Here is a 23,018-nt window from a genome sequence, read left to right as displayed (position 1 = left end):
TCAGCACATATTTGAGAGGTTCAGGTTCGAGTTCCAATGAGGGCATTGCACATTTTTCACGCCTCCTGCTTCAAAAAAATCTACAGTGGCACCTGAACTAAAAGGTGGTAGACAATAATTCGTCACCACCAGCATTTGGCAATTATGTTCCCTAATCCCCAATTGACCTTAAAGGGGGAGTAGATGAGGTATTTTCTCCTTCCTTTCAGCATGCCTTCATGGTGTAAAGGTAGCACTCTCGTCGCGTATTTGAAGGGTCCGGGTTTGAGTTCCAGCGAGGGCATTGCAAATTTTTCACATTTCCTGCTTAAAAAAAAAAAAAAAAAAAAAAACACCTAATAACTGCAAGTTTTTCACTGTTATTAACTAACTGTACTGAATTAGTATTCTGAATTAGTAACTGTACTGCTATGATGATATAATAAGAGATGGCTTGTGTGCTTGTTATATAGAGACCTGTAAACTGTCTGTGACACTCTTTTGAATTTTTTCTTTGTCTCCTTTAACCTTTCTCAATGTATTTTGATGATATTAATATTTTAATTTTTTCTTCTTCCGATATGATGTCAATATTTAGCTGTTATTCAGCGAAATTCAGGTGCAAGTTCATTCTATAAACTTCTTTTCTTCCATTATTTTCAGAAAAATGGAGGAAAGAAAAACTGGCACCCTTTTGAATGTACAGCTGTTTTTCCTTTTTATTTTATTGTTTTGGTTTACTAGCTTTAAATGTTCAAACTTCATTGACGTCATTATGTGTTTTGCACTATTGAAAGTGACATAAATGTTTATTGAGTCAAAAAAGGGAGGCGAAAATTGGTAAAATGTACAAGAATAGAAACAGTAGTATACTTTATTAAAATTAATTTATAATGGCAAAATAAGTAGTATAAATTTACTGAAAAATATTCTATTACTGATTATGCAGTTTGCATACCAAATCCAGAATATATGACAGCTAATTTAAATATACTGGTCAAATGAGATATTTGGAATATCAGATGTTACACCTACATGTAAACAATACTTAATGACTTGACTTTGATTACATATGGTCATGTGACAGAGCCTTAAAACAGAAAACTTAGAAATAGCAGTAAGGATTTTTTTTTAACCATAACTGTATTTCTGTTGTCATTCTTCTATGATTCTCGGAAAAAAAAACAACTGTTACTCAAATGGGCTTTCACCTCATCACTTGTAGAATCACATATATGAGATTTATGAATTACAGCTTTTCTTATGAGTTTTATAATCTAACCAGAGCCTAGTGGAGACTAGCTCCTAGTCCAAAATCAAAGGTTCTGGTTCGACTCCCACAAAAGACTTAGCTGTAGTTGTGTTGTCTTCATTTTCTCCTGTTTGTGGGTGTAATACTTGGCTGTGTGTCCCCTGTAGAATACCATGGGCAACATTGGGTTCAGCTGCTCCTGATGAATGTTTATTGAGCAAATATCCTCTGTTTAAAGATGTGCCAGCCTTCAGTGTAGATATTTTTTTTTTCTTAAGCTTATAGTTCTTATGTGCTTTGCCTTAACCAATTAACCAACTATCAACATTTAAATATATATATACACTGGAGTAATAAATTAAGATAATTTTATAAATTTGATCTACGATCTCCAGAACTACTGGGTAGATTTTAATAAAATTTGGTGTGAACATAGGTTGATATAATACAAACAAATAAACAATAAACAGTTATACTAAACACACATGCTCGTGTGTAACACTCATGGGAGTCTGAAGGTCTGAAACAACGGTTGCAGAAGACACAAAAGAAATGGATTAATAGGTGGTATGGTCCCTCGCAGCGTGATGTCATACTGGAAATAAGGCAGTTTATCAGTGCCTGTGGCATTTGGTCCCACTCATTCAGCAATGCTGTATTCAGTTCTTGGATGGTTCTCAGAGGGGGGTTGTGAAATGCAATTGCCCTCCCCAGAGTGCCCGAATATGCTCTATAGGGTTGAGGTCTGAAGACCTGGCTGGCCAATCCATCTGGTGAATATCCTCACTCTCGAGAAATTCACCGACTAGAAGAGCTCTATGTGGCCTCACGTTATCATCCTGTAAGAGGAACTCGGGGGCCCACTGCACCCCAGAAAAGGCAAACATAGGGCTTCAAGACCTCATCCCTATACCTCACACCAGTCACAGACCTCTGCCAAAAATATTGAGAGGTGTGCGGCCATTCAACATGATGCCTGCCCAGACCATTACACCGCCATTGCCATAATTAATGATTTTGCAGACTTTGGAGTGTAGGTAGCGGGTTCCTGGCTCTCTCCATATGAAAGTACGGCGAGAATCTGTGTTTATGCTAAAACAGGACTCGTCGGTGAACAGAAAGGCCGCCCATTGCTCCATACTCCAATCACTATGCTGCCTGCACCATGCTAATCGGATTCTCCTGTTCTAGACGTGAGCGGGGACACAAACAGCCGGTCATCTGGAAAACAACCTTCTCTCATTCAGTCTTTTGGAAACAGTCACTCTTGTTACGGGGGTTCCTGTGGCTGCATACAGGTCCCGAGAGAGCTGAGAAGCTGTAGCCTCTCTGTTACGCCTCGCTAAAATGAACAAATAGTGATCTTCTCTGGTCGTCGTGGCTCTTGAACAACCTTGCCCAGGCTTTCTCTCGATGGATCCAGTATCCTGGAACTATTTCCATAGGTTACACACAACGCTGGGCGCTAAATTACACACGATGCTGGACGCTGAGCATTAAACTCTCTGCATATCTGGACTTGCGATTTGCCTGCCTCTAGCCTCCCCACAACTCGCCACCTCATTTCATCATCTAAACGTTGGTGGTTACTCATTTTTACTGTTTTGATGTGAATTTAACCGATTGCTGCAAGGGAACACCAAGAAATTCGTCAAGGTGTGCTATAGAACGTGATTCATCTTACCATCCACGTGCTTATAAAGCCTGTTTTTCTACTGGCTCCGCATACACACACGTGTACGCTTATGTATTTGCCGTACAAGATTTGCATTTTTATCTAGAAGCTGTGGTTTTTCCTTCAGTTCAGTTCTTTTCATGCAATTCGATAAAATATGCAAATTCTCTCAATTTATTTCACCAATGTATATAATCTACTCAATCTAAAAATAGAGTGATAAAAAATTAGCCACTAAAATATTATAGTTAAGCCATTAAAAGCATGGTTATAATTTATATATATGGACATTTTCTAGAATTTCAAAATGCTATTTTTTTTAAGTCTTATGATTAGTTCCGAGGGGAAAAATATCATAAAATAAACAAATAAATGCATGCAGACTCTTTAATTTGCATACAGTTGTTCATGTATGAATTTCATTCATTTATATTTTTTATTAGTTGTGGTTAGCAACATATTTACTGTCATTCAGGTGTTTGTTCACTCTTTTACAACAGTTCACATAGAATGATATTTTGTGTTCATTTTATCAATATGAACTAAGTTATTCCAAAGGTAAAAAGTAATGAAAATATTGAAAGTTTAATTAATAATCAAAATAATTATATAGTTTAAACAGTTACACATAGTGAATGAAAGTATCAAAAAGTGATTGTAAAAATTGCAGTTTGCATACCAAATACAGATTATTGCAGGAAAGATTTTTCTCTTGTATAAATACATCGAAGGAATTAATAAGTACTAAATCAGGTAAAGCACAAACAATTTCATAACTTTATTTGAAAGCATAAATTGCAAATTTGTTGAAGTGCAGAGAAAGCACTTTCATTACATGAGTGAAATTATCCATGTTAATTAAAAGTGTTATAAATTGGATAAAAAAGTGCAAATGATTCTTGCTCGTCATTTAAAAAATAGCCACAAATTTAATGGAAACTGATGATTGAAAACTTACTCTTGTATTTGGCAATGTATATGTGTCAATGTAGTGCTATTTTAGCGACATTCTGAAATTTAAAAGAGCTACCAAATTTTATAAGTTCACTTTTAGTGATAAAAAACTTCATATGTAATAATTTTTATTTGTTAATCAAATGTTTAAATCTGTTTCTTGAAAGGTTGGTAACATAGGAAAAGGGACATAAGATTTTTTTATTCCATCATCCAATGCACTGTTGATCAGAGTTGCAGATGTGAGCTTAGATAAATTTTGTGGAATTTCCTTAAAGGATCCATCCACTCTAATTGTCTCTCTCTATTATTATTATTATTATTATTATTATTATTATTATTATTATTATTTTAATTTTGAGTTTGAATTTAGGTATGTTCATTTAAGACACTGCAGTTTCACTGTTCGTGTTATGTGCTGTGTAATATAAAAGTGCATTACAGGATTTTGCTGCTTTCATATGGAAGCTATGTCAACACAGTGGTCTTGTTTTAAAATATTTTGATATCAAAATTTTATTGCAGCCTTTCGAAACTGAACTGAATTTGCCATTTGCCAGTTCAATTAAAAAAATTTCCCCTTGCAGTATACTTGAAGTATTAGACATATTTTCATGTATATAATAAATGGTGGTAGGAGTAGATTTTAGAGGAATTTAAATTGGTGTATTATATACAAAACTGATGGATATGATATAGTTTTAAGTTAATAAATATTTTCTTAATAGGAATTTTGCATTATATAATTTTCACGTATTTGCTTTGGTCATTTATAGCTGAGTATTTTTTTTTCATTTAATCTTTTTTAGATTCTGTTGCAGTTTAAAAGCATGCTAAATGCTTTGTGATTGAAATAATGCGTTTTAATTCTAAAGAAATATTAGCTGTGGCCTCACAGCCATCTTATAAATTTGACAAGGAAGGAATATTATTTATTAGAGAAAAGCATGATAGCTTATTCAGGAGAAATGATGGTAAGTTTTATATGATTTGTACTTTTATCTGACATCTATATTCTTCATGTGTTTTCATATGCTCCATTATTAATTAATATATGGTACAGTATACCCTTGTCGAACGCAGGGGTTTCATCAGTAGAACATTGTGCATATGGCAAAATTGCATTCTGCACAGTTAATATTGTATGGAAAAAATGGATTAGGTATAGTTCAGATTAAGAAACTATATACAATTTAAATAAACATAATTATTTATTTGACTGAAAGGGAAAAATGAAACAAATGTTAATTGAAAGGGTTTCTGTTACTGTTTAATAAGTAGGTACATGATACAATTTTATTTTTAAATAGCTGGTGATTTTTACTTGGGACAGCATCTGACACAATTCATTTAATGTTTTGTGGTAAGGTATGCAAAGTTTTTCAGTATCTGTCATAAAGTGACCTCTTTTTTCTTTGTTTGTGTCAGCCTGTGTTACAAAATCAGACAGTTCCTGTGCCTTTCTTATCATTTAGTTTAACTTTTTGTTCATTAAAGGCTTTTTAATCTGCCTCACTATTGCTGCTTTCACCATTGGCTTGTATTATAAGATCATCCAGTTCATCATTTGTCATTTCATGATCATCATTCTCAACTAATTCTTTGATTTCCCCATCTTCCATATCTGAAAATCTTTTACTGCATATTAAATGCATTTCATTTTCACACAGTGTCTTATGTTGAACTGCTTCTAAAATGCCATTAAAGTATCATGCTTTTCTTCATCTAGTGTTTATTTGCAGAAATGTAAATGAATGTTTTTATGATTTCTTGATCCATTGATTGTATTAGTTTGTTTATTTGATTATGACAAAGCATACATAGGTTATCTGCCTATGGGAGGGAAGCTTTTATGGAAGACATTTTAAGGGAAATGGTCTTATATACACATTAAACATGGGGAAAACCATGAAAACACCCATTCAGCCATCTAATGTTTTATTTGCAGAGATGTAAATGCAATAGATTTTAAATGTTTGTATGATTTCTTGATCTATTGATTGTATTAGTTTGGTTTATTTGATTACGATAACACATATGAGAGTTATCTGCCTATGGGAAGGGATGCCTTTATGGAAAACTTTTTAATGGAAGCTGTCTTGTATACACATTACACATGAGGTAAACCATGAAAACACCCATACAGCCAGCCCATTAGCCAGGATTCGAATCTCCGACCGAGCAACTTACCACTCAACAGCTGATGTGCCCACAATGCATGTTAAAGTAAGGAAGTGGTTTTACATTTGAAGGAATAAAAGCTTTACATTTGGATGCAGTATTATGAGGGCTTCATCACCATGTCCTGGAGCATTATTGAGAATTAGGAGAGTAATTAAAGCCCAGATTTTGCTAGTCTAATTAATGTTTGATTTGTTAAAATGAAGGAATTTTCAAACCAGTCCTTAAAGAGGGCTATTGAAACATGGCCCTCTTTAATGACTGGTTTGAAAACTGGTTTGACTGCAGTGTACTACATATAACTGAAATTCATGTGTTGGACAAATTAAATGGTGATAATTAAAATTAAGCATATATGCAAAATTATATTCTGCAAGTCTGTGTTCGGCAAGGGTTTACGATACATATACTTGTTCTGTTAAATATTGAATTTTTGTTTACAATTTATAAAACAAAGAAATAAATTTAAAATGATTATAAAGGAAATAAATGTATATTTGTTTAAGACTAAAGTGGCTAAATTAACATATTCAAAATACATAATAAAATCAAGCTAAAGATTTTTATACTTAGTTCTTAAGCTTGGCTTGCTTTAACTAAAAGGTTCAAGAATAGCTGCATACTTTGCCAGATGCTATTTCAAATCACAAAGTAAACTTAAGTGAATCTTATTATCTTACCAATTATTGAAGACAGGCCTAGTGAATACCAGTCTTTTTAAACATTTCTGTTGAGTGATATCGATTAGCAAGTTGTGATTTTAAAAGGTATTAGCACTTTTTGAAGAATATGTTTTCATACATGTTAATTTTTTAAATACATTATGTTTTACATATGAAAGGCAGGAAGGATATTAAGCTGGTATGGACTGAAACAGCCACATCTGATTTTCAGATGTTTTTACTCAATTTTTTAGGGTATTAATCAAATTTATCATTATATTTAGTAAATTAATAAAGAAAATACACGTATATTCATAATTTTAAGGCATACAGACTCTAAGTATGCCAGAATGGTGTTTATTGCGTTTTTACAATTAGTTAGTAACTGGTTGTAAATAATTTGAAAACCAATCCGCTGCCGAAGTAAACAAAAGCTGCCTGTACAGTTAGCACAGTGATGGGCAGTAAACTGATTATAAATAATTCAATAACCAGGTAGCTGCCTAAATAAACAATAATTTGCTATGCTAACTAGTTAATTATTTACTGCCTAAATATATATTATAGTTTAATTTTAACAACTGGTTCTCAGACTAAACGCATTTAAGAAACACTTGCACTGAACCACTGCAAAGCAGTTGAATCCCACCATTGAATCAGCATTAAGCTGTAAGCAGAGAAGTATTTAATATATAGCTTTTTAATTTTATTTAGAACCTTATATTTTATTTTGAGCCTTAGCTTTAGATTTATTTTGAATTTTAGCAATCAACTGGTGACAAATCTAAATGTGCTGAATTACATATATTTTCCCTTTGTCATCAAGGCAAATGTTTATAGTTTTTCTTTTTCCTCTTCATTTCAATTTAGAAGTTGAAAAACTGTACTTTTCAATGAACTTTAGAAGTTGAAAAACTTTATTGTTCAGTGTCATTCTTGCTTAATTTTCTAGATTTCATTAAAGAGACAGATACACACACACACGCATGCACACACGCACATACAAAAAAAGGGGGCGAAGAAAAAAATATTGCCTCCATTAAATTAGTTTTAAAATATTTTAAATCTGGGCATAAACATGGACTTAGTATGTATGATTATTTGGAATTCCAGACTGCTGAATTTTTACAATAAATTTACATATTAATTGCTCATAAATGGGAAGCAGAAAATATTTGGATATTATTACTGAAGCTAAATAATTTCTGTGATTGTGAAAACAAAATAACTAGGATTTTATCACAAGTAAAAATCCAAATAATCAGACTTTTTTCTTACATGTTGATTCTTAGAGAGGAAAAAAAATCTGTTAAGGTGGCATGGAAATAATTATTTTATAGTGAGGCATGTAATATATAGTATTAGAAGCATTTTTTTAAATTACAGCTATAATGAAAAGTTTTATAAAATTATCAATCAAATGTATGATAAATTATATCAATTAGGTGTATTATAAGCTATTTAAATTATATATATTATTAAAAACTAAGATATATGAATTATTAAGAAGCATGTATATTGCCTTATTAAACAGTGTGAAACTGTAAAAACTTTTCCTTTGTTTTCTGTTCCCAGTGACAGAAATAGCAAGGCATATAATGAGAAAATTCATTGAAGAATTTGATGGTATTCTTTATATTAAGCCCTCTTTGAGATAAGAACTGCATTTGGCAGTGATAAAATTAGTAAAAGAAGTCCGTGCCTGAAGCAAAGTACAAATGAAAAATTATGGTTATTTATCTGATCAAATTTTTTTTTGTATCTGTCCTTGCAATTTAATGCAACTGGTGGGATCAATCCCACCCACAAACTTCATATTAGGTGGGAGTCACAGGGCTCTATTTTGTATTAGGCAGGGGTTAGCAAGTTCAACAAGTAAAAAGGTAATTCACTGAACTGAAGCCTCTGCTAACCTCAACTCAAGCAAGGAGGCAGGCCACCTCAGCTCTTGATGGAAAAAGAGATATTCAAACTTATTGGTCATCTGCTGCATTGAGCCCACTTGGATGGATCTTTACTAGGAACACAGTTCTTGCATTTCATATCCCTAGTGTTGAGATTAAGAGATCGCAGTTCAGACAATACAATAAATAAGCAAATTTGATTTTAAACATTATAAATGTCAGTTTGAAATAAAACAAGTAATCAATTTATCAATAATGCTTATTGCAAATGTTGGATATGATACAGTGAATTTATATGAGTGCATTTAATACATGCAGATTTATTCATGCTTACTTAATTAAATATGATCTTGAATGCAGCAAAGCTTCATTTATTAAATTTGAAACTGTTGATGAATTTCTGAGAGTTCCAGAATTATTTGGCAAACATACTATTATCGACAAAGTTAGAGCTATTGTGGTATTTTCTGATTTTCCACACCCTCCCTCCTGAAAAGTTTACAACTACTTTTCCCCCAAGCTAAGATGTGAAAGACTACAACAGATATTTTGTAAATGGTAGGTCACTAAATGTTATATAAAACAGCAACTACATAACAAAATTAAAAATGCAAGATACATCCATAATAAAACACTTACCTTTTTCTTTTATTTTTTTGGCTTTTTTTCCATGTACACAGTAGTCTGATTTAGCATTAAAAAATATCAGAGAATTGTAGGAACTTAGGTTTGCACACAACTTGGCACTGTATGTACTTTCGTTCTCTACATTTACACAGAAGTTAGTTTTTGCTTAAAAGAAAAACAGAGAATGACACAAATTTGGCATTGGACATGCTGTTGTTCTTCCACAGCGATCTGATTTCACAAAAAAAGAAAAAAATCAAAGAGTTGCACAAATTCAGCATTAGTCCGCAAATTTTGGTCCATAAAATTTGATCCTTTATGAAATACAACTTCATGGCATGCAAATTTTTGCATTCTGTACTGTTAAGCAAAATACCATATTTCAGAAGAAATGCAGGACATTCCTTTTCATCAGCTTGTAAACTCCAAAGTCTCATTACGATTCCTTATGAGAAATTAAAATGCAGGCAATGCAGCAAAAATAAATACTTATGAGTGACATATGTGCCCTTATCTGAGTTGCCTTAAATACACATTTTGGCGATATCATGGGTTGCCTATTTTGATGACATGACAAGTTGCCTCATGAGTGCTGTTCAAGGGGGCCACACTCAGAAAGAGCATGTACGTATTATCCCATTAACCATAAAACTGTCACCAAGCAGTACAATTGAGGACTATTTGTGAGTAAACAAAATGTAACAATGCTCTTTGATCGGCTGATTATTAAAATGAACTGTTACTCATTTAACTAATTATATTTTGTCATTTCATTTTACACATTTTGTGGAAGACACTGGTATGCATTAATGCTCAGCTTTGCTAGTAGAAACAAAAGTAAACATTCTTTGATAAATAGTAGTGATGGCAGTGCTAGCTCACTTCAAAGGGATTTAATACACTCATAATATTTGCACTTTCATTTGATGAAATCCTGATTTATTCTCGATAAACCATACATTGTTTTTATGAACAAAGGTATAAATTAACTGTTATTGCTGCATTTTCCCTCTTGTATTAAAGAAAAAAGGACCAAAATTTGGGACTTTCCTTCTAAAGAAAAGCAAGCAGTGAATTGTTTTCAAAGTTAACAGATCGTACCATAAGAAAAAAAAAAAAAAAAAAAAAATAAGAAAGCATATCTTAATTGATAAAATATGGTCAGCTGAATATGTTTTGTCAGCCATATCCAGCTGACCATATTTTATCAATTAAGACATGCTTTCTTATTTTTTTTTTCTTATGGTACTATCCGTTAACTTTGAGAATAATTCACTGCTTGCTGTAATTATTCACAAAACAGTAATAGAGAAGAACCATAACATGGGAGATGTTCTTACTCATAAGTGTTCTAAACAGAGCTGCCAGTAAAATCACAGCCTAGCAAAATCAAAATCTATGAAAATGTTTTACAAAGTGCAAAAAAGAAGTGGGTAGAGTACTGATTGTTTATTTAATAAGAGGTGTCAATACCTTCATAATTTCACAGGAACATTTGGCAGGATCTCTCTTAGCTTTCGTGGTTTGATAGTAGCCATCTTTCATGTTTAATGGGATAATGCATAAGCACCTCGTAAAGTACCATTAATTTTATTTTATGCAGTTTGGGGGTCCAAAAATTATTTTTCTTGCATCAGACATGACATCAAAGCTTTTATTAAAATGTTAAAAAACATCTGTAGGATGTAACCACTTTTTATCCACGCCAAGCAAAGCATAAGAATATGCAGATTTTATTCAGTGCTAATGGCACACCCTGTGTAGTATTTGTATAAAGATATGTTTTTTGTCTTATAAAATTGTGAATAATGATGTATATGAGTATTTTTTCACACATAAAAAAATTTTAGCTTAATTTTTTTATCAAGGTTATGTACCCAGAATTCATCATCTTTAATCCAATGTTGTTATTGGGGACATAGCCTAAATTTTCATATAAAGCATCCCACTTCACATCAAATTTTTTAAAATTATATTAACAGAAGTTGGCTATAGTATTTGCATGTTAATATTGTTAAATACTGCACATTATATGCAATAATGAAATGTACATTTATTTAAAATTTACTAGTTTTTAGTCTGAACAAGACATTTGTTTAATTAAGATTTACAAACACTTTATATTAGTGTCATAATTCAATTTTGCATGGTTTATGTATATAGCATTATTGATAATTAGTTGATCAACCTGTAATTTTTCTTAGTCCTGATAAAAATTAACTGTGGTAGAGTTGATGCTGATGCTGGAAAATTGGTAAATCATTCTTTAAATTTCACTTTTAATGTTGTAAATGCTGCTGTAGTTTTTTATAAGGTATAAATTAATGTACGAGTTTTTTTCTGTCTCAGTAGCAAAATACAGAGCATTCAATTCAAATAACTTGCAGGACTACTGTTGGGTTTAACAAAATTTTTTTCAGCATTTGGAAGACTTGTAAATTCAAACTCATTTTAAGAATCGGGCTTTTTGCATATTTATTTGGGCATATTACACTTTTGCAATACAATTAAATGGTATTACATTTCTCAATACACATACCATTTCAGAAAAAAAAAATCATTTTTTTCTTGCATATTGAATGCTCAGTGTTTTGACTGAAATAAACAGAAATTTCTTTTTATGGCTTTCATACAGACTTTTGAACTGTAATTAATATGGTCATTCTGAACAATTAGAGGTATCCATTATCCCTACTGATCTGTGCTTACTTTTTTCTGCTATTTAAATCTATCAATTTCATGTAACTTTGTGAAACTCATAAACTGAACAAGCCCTCTAAATGGCAGCATTTATTTTAAGGAAAAAATGTATATAGTTTATCTATAAATTAAAGTTTCATTGAATTGCCCCCTTATATATATTTTTATAAAGTATTACAGATATTTCCATTTACTTATTTAATTAAAGATCTCTTGATCGTTTGGCTATGAAAAGCTTTAAACTTATTCTAATGTTACAGCCACGGGTTACTTTCTGATTAGAGCTCTAAGAAAAACCGTCAAGAATGATAAGCAAAAATAAATTAATAAAGTAATTGATAAAGCAATAAATAATGTGTACTTAAAATTAAATAAAATGTAAAGGTACAAAAGTGTCAATGAATCAAATTAAATTAATGAAAAGTGAGTAAAATTAATAATAAATTTTAAAAAAATGCTATTAAATTTGAATGAAATAATAAAACAAATGAAATATGAATGAATTATTTGAAACAAATCATTTGAGAATTAAAGGAAGTTAAGTATTTTGATCAATATTCTTATTTGGAGCTTTAGTGTACTCTGTGTGAAATTAAGACACTCAAAAATTGAGAAGTATAGTTTGACCGCCTCAAGTGCAACCCTGGTTGGCATTCTGCCAAAACACAGACTCGCCCAAAAGGGGCGGTATTACTTGCAGCGACGTGAAAGGGCTTCTCTTCTCCGGAAAGAGGTGTGCTGGAGGGAGAGAAAATCCCCATCCTTCCATCCTATTTTGAGAATAATTCGATCCGATTGGCGCCATGCATGTTTGCGCTGATGCTCGTGGATGAGGTGGTCGAACTCTACTAGAACCAGGCTGTAGCTGAATTTAAACCCTGGTTACAGATATTTTTCATGTCTTAAAACAGATACTAATAACGTTATGAAATTGTGGAATCTAACCTTAGTCAATGCATTTATTTTTGCATTATCAAAGAACTGACCAGGCTAAAAGAAAAGCTTTTGTCAAATCATAAACTATTAACTAGTAAACTGTCTTGCATTATGTAGTTTGAAAATATGTCATGTTTTCATATTTACTGCATACGTCTTTTAAGGTTTATAATTTTAAAGTCATTTTATTTTTGGAGAAAAACAAAAACTTAACATCCATTGATCCTTTTAAAGCACCTTTGTTGCATTTCAGTCATCTTTCAAGTTTTTAGAAAAGATACTTGATTTGATTTTAAGGTTTAATGCATTATGATAGGTATCTATGAAAGAAACGCAGAAATAACCCAACATTAACAAAATGTTTATTGTAGTATTAACCTCAAAGCAGAAAGCTCGCATTTGTCCTACTTATGGGCTGAATGCAATGGCAAACCTCTTTCAGCAGCATGCCAATAAAACAGTTCCATGCAGCTATGTGAAATTTGCTTAATATAGCACTTTGTGGAAAGAAAGGGAAAGTTTCATTTGCCCATATAAAATATTTCATCAACTAATTGGAAAGCATGCACTACCTGTGGAAAGAAAGAAAGAATATACAACATGTAGTTTGTTTAAAATTTTTGATTCTAAATGATTCATTGCAAAGTTATATATTTAAAATAATTAATAAGAATTATACTAAAATTCTTATGATTCAGTTCAGTTATAAAAATGATTCAATTATAAAATGTTAACTTCTTTTTCACAATTTAAAATTTATAGGCATCTGTCACATGCATTGTATGCTCTAAGCTGATTCTCCTGATTGTTATTATGAGCTGAGATACTAAATTTTAGGAATTTTCTTGCACTGAAAAGAAAATAACAAAAGAACTGAGCTCCGTATTATCATCAGTACTGCAGTAAATAAAAACTGAAAGTAGATTTTTCTTAAAATCAAATATCTGATGTATTTTGCACTTGATTTAAAAATTTGCATTGTATCCTGCCATACCTGTTGATTTAGTGTTCATAGTTTTAATTCCAACAAAAAAGTGCTGTTAAAAATTCTTAAATACACAATAAATATAAGGGTCCATAACAGGAAATACAGTAGCTGAGGCATGCCCAGTACCTGTGGTAATCACAACCATGTGTACTTGCATGTTTATTTCGAACCAAGTCAGAGAGTAAAGGTTATCTTGGTGGAACCTTATGCTGTTCTCAGTTGTAGAGGCTGTAGGATCACATGCTTCTTTGCACAAGACCTAATCAAAATTGTAAATATGTTTTTAGTGGGTAGTGGCTATTAGTGGTCAGAGAATATTTAACTCCTCTTTATTTTTGTATTTATATTTACCATTTAATTCACCTCCACTTTATTCTAGCATTTTCCATATTCTTACTGTCATACTAGCCACAATTTTTCATTGCTTTGATGGGAGAAAGTGTGATTTTCATTTCTACTATCACTTGAAATAGTATACTACTTTGATAGTACATGAAGCACATATCTTCATATTTGTCTTGTATTTTGCAGGGTAGGCAAAAGTATCAGAACCCCTGATTTTCATGAGTGTAATAGAAAAGAGTATACTGTTGTTAACAGTATAGTTTGTGATGTATTATAGTATATAGTATAATTTATCATTACTTTATTTAATGTTTGTGATGTCTTATAGTGTGTAATTTATTAATTTGACCATGCTTATGTATGTTACACAAATATCCTGTTTTATACAGGTTTCAACCTTTTTTCATGGTGAGTCTTTGTACATATTACCCATGGATGTGGGAAAAGCAGTGCATTTAGTTTTTTTTTTTTTTTTTTTTTTTTACTGAATAAATTTTTCAAAGTTTATCATTTTTGTCACACTAGCAAGGCCTTAAAAATTTGGACTCTTTTAATTGCCTTTTTTTCATGTCATATTTCACATCCAAGAATAAGTTAACATTTTCTTTGTTAAAATCTGCAAAATTTAGATACCTGGTATGTTAATTTTAAAAACACTTTTTAAAAATAATATTTCAATCAGTGACTTCTAAGTAATAAAATTTAATAAAATATAATCTGTATAATCTAAAATCTTTATTTAAATATATGTATTACATTTTATTTTAGTTTATTCTCAGCGCTGGTGTCGATTACGAGGAAATCTGTTGTTTTATTATAAGACAAAAGATCAGGTAAATTTCATTATTTATAATTTCAGTATTATATTTATTCTAAATGAAAGTAAAAATTTAACTGTTAAAAATAATCTATGAATTTCTTTTATTTGTTTCAAAATAAGAACTAATGTATGTATTTGAGTGAAAAGAAAAATTTTTTAGAGAGTTCATTAAAATGCTGATCTTTGTGCTTTATTTTAAAATGAGAGTGGAGAGAAATTAGTAGGAACTGAAGGCTACAAGGACTTTGAAATACTGCTGAGCTACTTTTGACATTAAAAATAAAATATTAAATAAATAAATAAAAATCTCATTAAATCGGTTTTTAAAGAGAACTGTTAGTAAACAATACAACGTTCTGAACATAAAAAACTGAAATAACTGTATGCTAAGCTCCATAGCTTGTTTTAATATGAATTGATATTCTCCTAATATATAATGATGTTATGAAAATAGCTCATTATTTGGATTAATTTTAATATTTGTTTGTGTCAAAACCAAATTGTAAAAAAATTGTTTTGCCCAAATTGTATTGCCCAAATACTTTTTTAGAATTCTAGATTTTTGCTAAAAATAGATTATTGTTAACACACAGAATAATGATTATTGGAGGAGTTAAAGCAACAAGATTTGGCGTAATATTCATAAATTTACGGGACTTGTGTCGAAGGTTTTAATACAAAACCGTCTTCTTAGTTGCAGAAGTGCAAAGGATGAAAGACAGGCCAGTGATAAGCTAAGATAAAGCGACGAGAATGGGAAGAACTCAAGCTGCTGGTGCTCTATATTGATGAAAAGTGAAAGCAACTATTCAATAATTTCTTTAAAAGCTGAGGGTAAATACGGAGTGGAACTGGGATCGTTGACTAGAACTGAAACATTTTTATGAATGTGAACTGCCTCTAGAAGATCTAATTCGCCAACAGAAGATTTTTTAAAAATAATCTTTGAGGCTGAAAAATGGAGTTTTCTGACCAACAGTGTTGAGCAACATGCAGTTTTTTTATAACATATAACTCATGTTTTAAGGCTGTCTTAGTTTGACCAATATTAATTAAACTACATTGGCAAGGAATCTTGTATATGCCTCAGGAGTTCATATCTGCAATGTGGTCTTTAAGTATGGAACTCAGTATTTTATAGACAGAAGAGAAAATGACCCCCAAATTCTATTTCTGTAAAATACGTGCAGTTTTATAGCTAATTGATGGAAAGGAAAAAATGACAGTAGAATCTCTTAATACGAGAGGATACTTCATGATGTGTTGAAATAAGAATTTTTTAGCTGCTTGGTCAATAATGTTAAGTGAAATGCCTCTGTCAGTAGCAACTGCTTTTATTTAATTTATAAAGTATTTCTCCTGCCTTCTTTTAGCATGCCTTCATGGTGTAGTGGTCATCATGCTCGATGCATATTCGAGAGGTCTGTGGTTCGAGTCCCGGCGAGGGCATTCCTCATTTTTCATCACTTCTGCTTTAAAAAAAAATAATGTCTCTACATTGGCGCCCGAACTAAAAGAATGGTGAATGATGATTCTCCACCATCAAGATTTGGCGATTGGGTCCCCTAATCCCCAGTCGCCCTTTAAAAGGGGCAGTATATAAGGTATTTCTCCCGTCTTCTTAGCATGCCTTTGTGATGTAGTGGTCTGCATGCTTGACCCTTTATTCAAGAGGTCCATGGTTCAAGTTCTGGCGAGGGTATTGCTCATTTTTCACTTCTCTCAGTATAAAAATCCTAATGTCTGTACAAATTTAGTCATTGATCAAGAGCTGATTTGAGGAGCAAACTTGAAGTACACAAGAGGTGAAAGAACAAAATGAAGCTAACCTCTCTTTAGTTGAATAACATGATTTGAAGTGTGGTGGAAAGCAAACAGGAACTTGAATATGTTTGACCAAGATGTCGAAATGAAAGAGAATTGGATGTCTCAAGTTCAGAAGTGAACTGAACGGCAGAATCAGTGGAATTCATTGTTGATAGAACTTTATTTAACCCACAGATCTCTCTTTAGAAAGCAGATTGATTATCAAATTTCAGTTCATTAGAGAGTTTTATCACAAGATTTCTTAAGAAAGAATTTATTTAAATTTTTTTATTATGCAGTGAAGTGTGTTCGAAAAAAGACTCCATTGACTTATTTTTAGAAAGATTAACTCTAGGTGTAATATGCATCTAGTTAAAAAAAATTTCTGTAATTTTATGAAAACAATTTTTTTACAATGTGTGGGATGGGCTATGTAAGCATAAAAATATAATTTTTCATATAGCCCCGTCATGCAAAATTTCGTTTAATAAAATGTTCATTACACTTTAATTAGCCAAAGTTCCATATCTTTATGTGCGAAGTTAGGATATTATGACTTACTTGGTAGATCAAGGTTTTGAAGAGACTCCTTTTTTTAACCATTTCTAGCCAAATATAACAATTATGTGAAATCAGTTATATTTCAAGACTGGAATACCAACCTGGTGGACATCCAGGTGTTTCTCATAAATATCATAAATATTTCCTTCCCTTTCCATAATGGGTTCTTCATCAGGTATGACATTATGCCAAAATAATATTTTGGAGTTTCTCATTTTAAACTAATTTCTACTTAGGTGTATTCGTGGGCAAAATGAAGAGAATTTGCACAGTATATGGAATTTTCAAAAAATAATGATAAACTTTAATGAAATTTGGTTAGAATAGACATTGATAACAGAGAAAGAGATGTACTATTCAAAATAATTTTATGCATGCTGAGATTATCAGTAAAGCTCATAGCGCAAAGATGCCTAAAATCCGCATTGTGATATCGAACTGAAAATTAGTCTAATATGGGGTATGACCCCTCTCATAGCCAGACAGTTCGTGCATCGCGACAGCATATTGGACAGGAGTCAGTTGAGGAGTTCTTGTGGCAGTCGATCTCACACCTGCAGCAAGCCAGTTTTCAGCTCCGGGATGGTGAGGGGAAATTGCCCACCTAAGTGCATCCCCAATATTCTGTGTACGGTTAATATCAGGAGATCTGGCTGGCCAATCCATGCAGCGAATATCCTCACCTTCCAAGTAAATGTCGACCAGCTCAGCTCTATGTGGACAAGCGCTGTCATTCATTAACAGGAATCCAGGACCAACTGCACCCCTGAAAAGTCGAACATAGGGCTCTAAGTTCTCTCTATACCTCATAGCAATCAGTGAGGTTTTGTCAAACACATGCTGGGGTCTGCGGTTAACCAACATAATACTTGCCCAAACCATTATACTTTCCCACTGTAATAATCCTTTTTCCCTATTGAGGGAAAGATGATATCGTGTTCCAGGCTCTCTTCAGATACAGATATTTCGAGAATCAGCGTCCAGGCTGAATCTCAATTTATCTGTAATACACACAGTGCCACTCTGAAGTCTTGTCCTAGGCACATGTCATCTGCACCATGCTGAATGCGATCTCTTGTGTACTGTAGTGAGCAGAATGCTAATAGCAGATCTTCAGGTATACAGCCTTATCTCTGAAAGGTTTTTGGGTTAACAGGTATACAGCCCTTTTAACTATTATCTGAGTGTTGAGGAAGCTAGTGAAGCAAATAATTGCTTGAGTTAAATAATAGAAATATAAACTCAAGAAGGGTTAATTATCCTTTATTGCTGACAATAAAGATATACAGTCAACCCCTTTCTCAGGGCGTTCAGCATAGCCTCCACTTCCGCTTGAATTGAAAAGTGCAAGAAAAAAAAAAAAAAAAAAAAAAAAACTAATTAAAGAGATTTAGCTGAAGCTAACACAAATCTAAACTAGTTGGCTCCTAAATATCGAATTATTTAGCAAAGCCATTAAAGGTGTGTAATACGGCCAAGCGTAGTAATGGCTAAAGCCCCGTTTACAAGAGCAGATTCGAGCGTTAGCTAAAACTGGTGCTTCCAATGTGTCCCATTCACATGGTGAACAAGCATTAACAGCTTAGAGAGAGTAGCCAAAAGGTGAACGAATGCTATTCAGAAATCCTGATTCTCTCTCCCGAAGTCAGTGGAACTTCGACTTAAATACTACTACTTCTCATTTGCATTAAACGCTATTCTAAAAACTCATTCTAAGAAATTGTAAGCTGAAGCTAGGAGAGATAGGAAAAGTACATAAACTTAAAAATAACTGTTATAAACTTAGAATAAACTGGGCAAGCTTTTGGACAATTGTAGACTCTGAAACTTGGGTTCCAGTGGCAGCATACAGCTCACATGAGAGCTGTGCAGCTGTAGCAGTCCTGCATCGCAATGCTGAAAGTTCCAAATAATGATCCTCATTCGTCATTGTGGAGTTTGTTTGACCTCGTCCAAATCATTTCGCTGTGGATCCACTGTTCTCAAACTGTTTCCACAAATTGCAGGTGACACTAGGCGTTATATTAAGATTTCTAGCCTCCTGTGATTGGTCTGCCTCCAATATACCGGCAATTTTCCTGCTCATTCCTGTTACAATAACCAAAATGTAATGATAGAATAGTTTCACGGCATCAAATGTAAACCACAATAACCCATAATACTTGAAAATGTACAGATGGAAATAATGTGTGATCTAAAAGAGAAATATGAAATCAAAATAACTTACCCCAAAGGATGACAATTCAAATAACACAAATCAATTAATATTTATTATATCCTTGACATCATTAAATTTTGAATAAGTATTAGCATAAATTAAGCAGTTATTGACCAGACAGACAAATATCAGTCCTACAATTTTGAATCGGAACATCTCGCACGAGTTATGCGTTATACTCAAATCAAAGTAGATCTCACTCCATCAACGTGAAACAAAGTCTCGGTGAGAAACAACAGTCAAAATTTAATAGCAGAAATTGAGTTAGCTCACTTTATCAATATATTTTTTAAAGAAGAACAAGGCCAGTTCTTAAATCATCAGGAAAGATTAAAGCACGTGCGTACGAAGACTTCTCAAATTTTTTATGTTGTAGAACATCATTAATTTTCTGCAGGTGATAGGTATATTGATCTGTTTAGTTGAATCTTGAATTCCAATTTTTTACTAGAAGAAATACCATGGCTCTACATCTTAATAAATGTGGAGGCTTGCCTGCACAATTCCATCACCCGTACGTTCCTGGCTACTAATTTTACCTGATACCTTGTAAAATTTACCCAACTCTTACAAGAAACACGGCGAATGCCATGAAGGAAAACTAGCATATAAATCGCAAAAAAGCCCTCATGCCCCCACCAGCCACACAGCTCCGCAGACACGAAGTGTACACTTATGTAGCCGACTCTAATTATTTGCCTAGTTCTTTGGCGGCATAATTAGTATCTTTGGTTCACATTTCGTAAAAATAGACATAATTTGCAAATTCTCTTAATTTTGCATATGAGTATTTCCAAAGCATACATCTTTAAGTTTTGCACCGCGTTAGAATAATACCTTTTTTTCTGAAATGCAAATGCATTTCAGAAAATACTATTACATATGTTAGGAAAGTCTCACATTAGTACTTCCAAAGGTCCATGATACATCCCCCCCCATTTTCTTTGCCTCAAGATAATACATTATCTGTTCAAGGTTCTCTAAAAGGAGCATAATTTTTTTAGAGGAATAATAGAGTCTATTTTATAATTTTAAATTAAAGGAAATTGTAGTTTGATATGAACTTATATGTTATTCATGATACTGGTATTACCACAAATATTTATTTTGCATTATTTATCATTTAGCATCTTAAATGTGCTAGAGTAGAAATAATTAAAAAATTTCATATGCATAAGAATGTGGATTATTTTATGAAAGTGTTGTAAGATCTAGTCCTCTTCGCTATCATAAAGTTAACATGATCTTGCTTAGAAAATCTGACAACATCTCGCAAAGGCGTAAAAATACGAGCACAGAAGAAGGGTAAAACAAACACTTTATTGCTCCTCAAATTCTTAACATGAAGGCACGTACTTCATGTATACAATAACACCGTCTAATTGCTGTGGGAACTTAAGAATAATTAAACATTAATTTCAGAGATGAGTAGTTGTGCTGGACTAACAGTTACTTTAAGGGTAACTAGGCTGATTCAACAATTTATCCGGTGATAGACTTAGTAAATGGCCACAAGGCATATCAGCAACTCAGCGTAACAACAGCAAGGACAAAGTACTGAAGTGCGCTAGCTAGTAAAATCACGTTTTGAATAAAATAGTTGTTTCGTATGATTTTATATTCACTTCACTTCACTTCAAGTGTGCATCCTGGTGAAGAAATGCGAGGGAAAATCGAGGAGTTCAAAAAAGATTTTAAAAAAATTGAATAATTGGTTAATTGAACTAAGGGAAACCCTGCATTGCCTTCGCCAGAATTTAACCATAGCATAAGAAGGCTTTTAAATCCTGGAATAAGATATTTAAATTCTAAATCTATGTGTGAGTCAACCTTTACAATCTAAATGTTAACTTTCTTAAAGTTTTACAGTCGATAAACGTAGCACATTGACTACAATTTTTTTTTTTTAATACTTTTTCTTTACTTGCTCTTTCCAGTTTATCTGGAAGGAAAATAGTTTAAAACTGGTTTCACACAATTAGCATTCAAATAGCTTTCAACATTTTAGACAGTTAAATAGTTTTCATTTAGTATCATATGGGGGTGCATTTACTCATTTCATTCTTTTCAACATTTTAAAACTCACCCTCTCTCCATTATGGTGTACTGAATATGAGAATGTGTTTTCATGTAGAATGTGTACTACACTACCAACTAACCCACATCCTACTTATTAGAAACTAGGCATACAGAGAAACACCCTACATTCGATTCTCAGGACTGAGGTGCCAAATACAGTGAAAACTGACTTGTTGGCTGGAGAACCTAACCTTACATACATGCTCACGCTAATTTTAATTTATTTGTGTGCATTTTACTATTAGCTTAAGTTACTCTTTCATTCAAAGCAGGTGAATTCATGAGTAATGAAATTTTTAAATCATCAAACAGTTTCTAAATCAGTCTCTACGACTGAAGTGGACATCCCGTTCTTATTTCAATTAAAATTACTTCCTAATAATACGTAAAGCTTCTTGCTTAATACAAAAATAGAAAGCTTCATGCTTATTTACAATAAAATTGTGCTCTACCGAGGCAAGAACTAAAAAGAAATCTTTTCAAGCAACTTTAAATTTAGGCTAATACTTAAATAGAATAGTTTTGACTTATCTTTTGCTTGGCAAAATCAGTCATCCTTTTCTTTCCAAACTCTTTCCAGGATGGGGCTTGGCTCATTTGGTGGACTCTAATTCTCTGCCGTGGCTGGCTGTTACCATTCATCATTGGCGGCTGCTTCCTTTTCACTGCTGTTTTTCTCTCACAAGCCACATTCTTTTGGCGTAGATCAACATCTGGAGGTGGTGGACACTTGCGGGCTGTGGCCATTGAACTCTTGGCTGATCAGACGTCCGCTGTCAGTAGTTTCTTATTTCTGGGATGTTCCTCTTCCACGCGTCACTTTTGCTGCGGAATTTCCGTTGACGTACGGTCCTTGGCGGTTGATATTGCGACCTATGATTTCTTAGCTGACGTTGTTTACTCATCTGCTAGTTGTTAGATCTTGTTATATGGTCTTGATTCGCCTTCCTTCCTCCCCAACTTACTCCTCTCTTGCACTGACTTCAGTTTTTGTTTGAGATTGTCTTTTGGCTCCTTATGACGACGTTTTTTCCTTCTTGTTCTATCACTTTAGATAATTTCCGTTTTCTTTCCGGAATTACAATCTTAGATGTTGAAGGCCGATCTCTTGTGCCTGGTGCTTCCTGCAAAATATCTCCCAACACTGGTATATCAGTGTTGGTCATAATATTTTTTGACTTGATCCACGTTGGCAATGATATTACTTGCGTTTTCTCCTTTTAAGTTGACAACTGTACCACAAAAACGGCCAATTATATAAGGAACTTCAAAATGGGGATAAAATTTAAGTATCTCTTGAGGGGCGCAAAACAAAGAATGTTTTAATTTCA

The 23,018-nt window shown here is 32.8% G+C and overlaps 1 protein-coding gene across 3 annotated transcripts in view; it reads left to right on the top strand.

Annotated features, from left to right (window-relative positions):
* LOC118188074 (inositol polyphosphate-4-phosphatase type I A) overlaps positions 1-23,018 on the top strand; it is a 210,204-nt gene that overhangs the window by 27,667 nt on the left and 159,519 nt on the right. For all 3 annotated transcript variants that reach the window (XM_085809794.1, XM_085809792.1, XM_085809793.1), the window contains exons 3-4: positions 4,670-4,834; positions 14,972-15,036. In XM_085809794.1, coding sequence (XP_085665920.1) covers positions 4,717-4,834; positions 14,972-15,036 — 183 coding nt within the window. In that variant the 5' untranslated portion in view covers positions 4,670-4,716. The remainder of the gene's footprint in view (positions 1-4,669; positions 4,835-14,971; positions 15,037-23,018) is intronic.

This window comes from Stegodyphus dumicola, chromosome X2 (genome assembly GCF_044657685.1).
Source record: "Stegodyphus dumicola isolate Sdum_Otavi_A_Nest chromosome X2, ASM4465768v1".
Classification (NCBI taxonomy): Eukaryota; Metazoa; Arthropoda; class Arachnida; order Araneae; family Eresidae; genus Stegodyphus; species Stegodyphus dumicola.
Note: the sequence above shows the minus strand (reverse complement) of the source record. Positions and strands in the feature narration are given on the sequence as shown.